The sequence below is a fragment of the Myotis brandtii genome, unplaced genomic scaffold (assembly GCF_000412655.1).
Source record: "Myotis brandtii unplaced genomic scaffold, ASM41265v1 scaffold959, whole genome shotgun sequence".
NCBI classification, from domain to species: Eukaryota; Metazoa; Chordata; class Mammalia; order Chiroptera; family Vespertilionidae; genus Myotis; species Myotis brandtii.
Genome location: NW_005371966.1, coordinates 760,655 through 764,445, shown reverse-complemented (window position 1 = coordinate 764,445; position 3,791 = coordinate 760,655). Strand labels below are relative to the sequence as shown.

The following is a 3,791-nucleotide window of genomic DNA, read 5'->3' as shown; positions in this document are numbered from 1 at the left end:
GCTGGCTGCCCCTCCCCACCCCCAAGCCCTCTGCACTTCCCACAGCCCACTGATGCTGGCCCGTCCTAACGGTTGCAGGAGGTGGCTGGTGAGCCGCTGTATATGCTCCTGCGGGCCATCCAGTACCAGGTGGATAAGGGTCCTGTGGACGCCGTGACAGGCAAGGCTAAAAGGACCCTGAATGACAGTCGCCTGCTTCGGGAGGACATGGACTTCCGGCCCCTAACATTGATGGTGCTGGTGGGCCCTGGGGCCGGTGGGGCCTCAGGGAGCAGCTCAGCGCAGCACGTGCCAGCCCGGGTGCTCGACACAGACACCATCACGCAGGTCAAGGAGAAGGTGTTGGAGCAAGTCTACAAGGGCACCCCGTTCTCCCAGAGGCCCTCCGTGCACACCCTAGACCTCGGTGAGAGAGCCCGACCGCCCTCCCCTCCTGGGGCACCCGTAGAGGCTCAGCTCTGCCTTGCCCTGAATGGCAGACTTGGGGGACGGGCTGCAGGCTAATTGGCTTCCCTGGGTCCCCCCAGAGTGGCGCTCGGGCCTGGCTGGTCACCTAACCCTGTCGGATGAGGACCTGACCTCAGTGACCCAGAATCACTGGAAGAGACTCAACACCCTCCAGCACTACAAGGTTCGGGGTGGGCACGGGCTGGGAAGCAGGCCTCCTGCCTCTGGATCGGCCAGAGAAGAAGCCCAGCCTCTGCTCCCCTCCCGTCCAGGTCCCAGATGGGGCCACAGTGAGGCTCATCCCCCAGCTGCACAATGGAGGCGCCGTCTCCCAGAGCCTGGCCCAGAGCTGCTCCTCCGGGGAGAGTGAGTCCCGAAACCCAGACGTGCACATCTGTCCCCGGGAGCTTGGGGCGGCCAGGCAGGAGTCCCGGCCATGCTGTCACCTGGAGCTCCCCACCCCTTGCCAGCGGGCCAGCCAAAGCTCCAGGCTGAGCAAAGGGCCTGGGGCAGATGAGGGCAGTGGTGTGTCCCGGTCAGGGAGCTCCAGGGCTATGGGGTGTCAGGCTGAACAAGCCCCTGGGAGGCCACCCTCCTTTCCACATCATTACCCACTGCTTCCATGGGCTCCTCCCAGCCTCTACCACCTTGCCAAGTGGGGTGGGGTGGGCAGCAGGGCATAGGACTGAGGCCGGCACATGCGTCCCCAGACACCCCCATGCTGGAGGACGGCGAGGAAGGTGGGGTCCGCCTCTGGCACCTGGTGAAAGGCACCGAGGAGCCAGATGGGAACAAGGTTCGGCGCAGCAGCCTGCGGGAGCGGGAGCGGGAGCGGGCACGGGCCAAAGCCATCCCGGAAATCTACCTCACCCGCCTGCTCTCCATGAAGGTCAGTGCAGCTGGGAGCTGGGAGCTGGGAGCTGGGCCCCGGGGGAGCCAAGTGACAGGAAGGCTCACCCAGGGGCCCCTGACTGAGGTGGGGAGCACGCATGCTCCTGAGAGGCTGAGGGGCGGCCCCACACCCACTGATGGAGCCTGCTCCCCTGCTTTCCAGGGCACACTGCAGAAGTTCGTGGATGACACCTTCCAGGCCATCCTGAGCGTGAACCGGCCCGTGCCCATCGCTGTCAAGTACCTGTTCGACTTCCTGGATGAGCTGGCAGAGAAGCATGGCATCGAGGACCCAGAGACCTTGCACATCTGGAAGACTAACAGGTACCTGGCCTGCTGCCCCCCATCCCGTGCAGATGGGACATGGCATCCCAGAGGGACAAGGACATTGCCATGATGAGGGCAGTGGGACCTGAATAGGAAGCCAGGCTTGGAGGCATGCGGCTCGATTTCTGGCCACCCCCAGCGTGGACTCACCGCTCCCCAGGGAGCCCAGGGCCGGGCCCAGGTTGGTGAGGTGTGCTGGGCTAGCCACGCCTCACACCCACGGCCGGCCTGTGTCTCCAGCCTGCTGCTACGATTCTGGGTGAACACGCTGAAGAACCCACAGCTCATCTTTGACGTACGGGTGTCAGACAACGTGGATGCCATTCTTGCCGTCATCGCCCAGACCTTCATCGACTCCTGTACAGTCTCAGAGCACAAAGTGGGCCGGGTGAGAGCAGAGCCAGCCCATGGCGGGTGGGTGCAGAGCCCTGGGTGGGGCTGGGAGGGATGGCGCATAGGGGGGACCAGGGGGAGGGGAATTGGTGGCGTGGTCAGGGTGACAGGGCCAGAGTTCCCCCACCTCCCCACTCACACCCCCCCTCCAATCTGGAGCAGGATTCCCCGGTGAACAAACTGCTCTACGCCCGGGAGATCCCTCGCTACAAGCAGATGGTGGAGAGGTAGGTGTCAGGGTGCACGGCTGGGGGTGGAGGCTGCCTGCCCCTAACTGTGTCCCCTCCTCCAGATACTACTCTGACATTCGCCAGAGCTCTCCAGCAAGCTACCAGGAGATGAATTCAGCTCTGGCCGAGCTCTCGGGGGTGAGGCATGGCCCAGGGACGCACCTCTCCACGGTTGGGGGACAGGGTGTAGGGGGAGGCTTGGGGCTGGAGGTCCAGGCTGGGGACTCACACCCTCCCCAATGTGCTGCCCCCAGAACTACACCTCTGCTCCCCACTGTCTGGAAGCCCTGCAAGAACTCTATAACCACATCCACAGGTATTATGACCAGGTGAGGTCAGGGTGCTCTAGGGGGGAGGGGCACTCCCCTGGGGGTGGAGGAGGTATCCAGGCCCACCCCTGCAGGCAGATGGGAGGAAGGGCCCAGGTTGGGAAGGGGCTTGGATTCTGTTTATTTAGTTAGTTAGTTAGTTTTAATATATTTTTATTGATTTCAGAGAGAGAGAGAAAAACATCAATGATGAGAGAGAATCATTGATCAGCTGCTTCCTACACACCCCACACTGGGGATTGAGCCCACAACCCGAGCATATGCCCTGACCTAGGATCGAACCGTGACCTCCTGGTTCATAGGTCGACGCTCAACCACTGAGCCACGCTGGCCGGGCTGGTTTCTGTTTAGATTCCCCAGGGAGGCCCAGGGCAGCCCTGCTGAGATACAAGCAGGGCTGGGTAGCACTGGGTCAGTGGGCAGAGGGCTGGGGGCTCATGTGGGGTGCCCTCCTCTGCCCCGGCAGATCATCAATGCCCTGGAGGGGGACCCTGTGGGCCAGAAGATGCAGCTGGCCTGCCGCCTGCAGCAGATCGCTGCCCTGGTGGAGAACAAGGTGACTGACCTGTGAGCTCAGGCCACAGTGGGTGCCTGAGGCCCATCAGCTTGGAGGGAAGCCAGCAGGACCCACCACCACAGTGCCTTATGACTCCTGGACCAAGCAGAAGAGGGGCTGCAGAGAGTGGGGGGGGGGGTCCCTGCAACCTCTCCTCCCCCACCCTTCCTCCCTGCCCCAGGCTTTTTTTCTAATTTATAGCAATCCTTCCCCCGCCTCCTCATTATATTTATTTGCTTGCTGGAAAGTTGCATCTGGAAATAAAGTCTTTTTAGGAAAAGCCCAGTCCCAGCCCCTTCCTTCCTCTGGAGTCTACATAGCCCTCTCCTCGGTGCCATGGCTGTGACTTCTGTTGCCTGAGGAAAAGAGGGGTCATGGGCATCCCCAGGCCTTGCTCTCCTCCCTCCCTTCGCCTCTACTGCCCCCTGCAGGAAAAGTGCTCCTGCCCCCTACCCCCATCTATGCCCACCCCGCCCTACTGCTCTTTCCTGGCTCAGGGACACAGGATCAAGTGTCTCCCATCCTGGGCTAACCATAGTCACTGCTAAGCCCCCATTTCATTCTGAGTCCTCAACAGTCCCCAGCTGGCCTCGAGGCTTCACCTTAAAAAAAATTAAA

General features: G+C 61.9%; 1 protein-coding gene across 1 annotated transcript in view; it reads left to right on the top strand.

Annotated features, from left to right (window-relative positions):
• The window catches only part of PLXNB3 (plexin B3), an 18,308-nt gene extending 14,855 nt beyond the window's left edge, over positions 1 to 3,453 (top strand). Inside the window, exons 27-36 of the mRNA XM_005886144.2 lie at positions 79 to 406; positions 528 to 631; positions 720 to 813; positions 1,158 to 1,336; positions 1,502 to 1,662; positions 1,906 to 2,053; positions 2,221 to 2,285; positions 2,351 to 2,426; positions 2,543 to 2,617; positions 3,084 to 3,453. Coding sequence (XP_005886206.1) covers positions 79 to 406; positions 528 to 631; positions 720 to 813; positions 1,158 to 1,336; positions 1,502 to 1,662; positions 1,906 to 2,053; positions 2,221 to 2,285; positions 2,351 to 2,426; positions 2,543 to 2,617; positions 3,084 to 3,188 — 1,335 coding nt within the window. The 3' untranslated portion in view covers positions 3,189 to 3,453. The remainder of the gene's footprint in view (positions 1 to 78; positions 407 to 527; positions 632 to 719; positions 814 to 1,157; positions 1,337 to 1,501; positions 1,663 to 1,905; positions 2,054 to 2,220; positions 2,286 to 2,350; positions 2,427 to 2,542; positions 2,618 to 3,083) is intronic.
• The last annotated feature ends 338 nt before the right edge of the window (positions 3,454 to 3,791 follow it).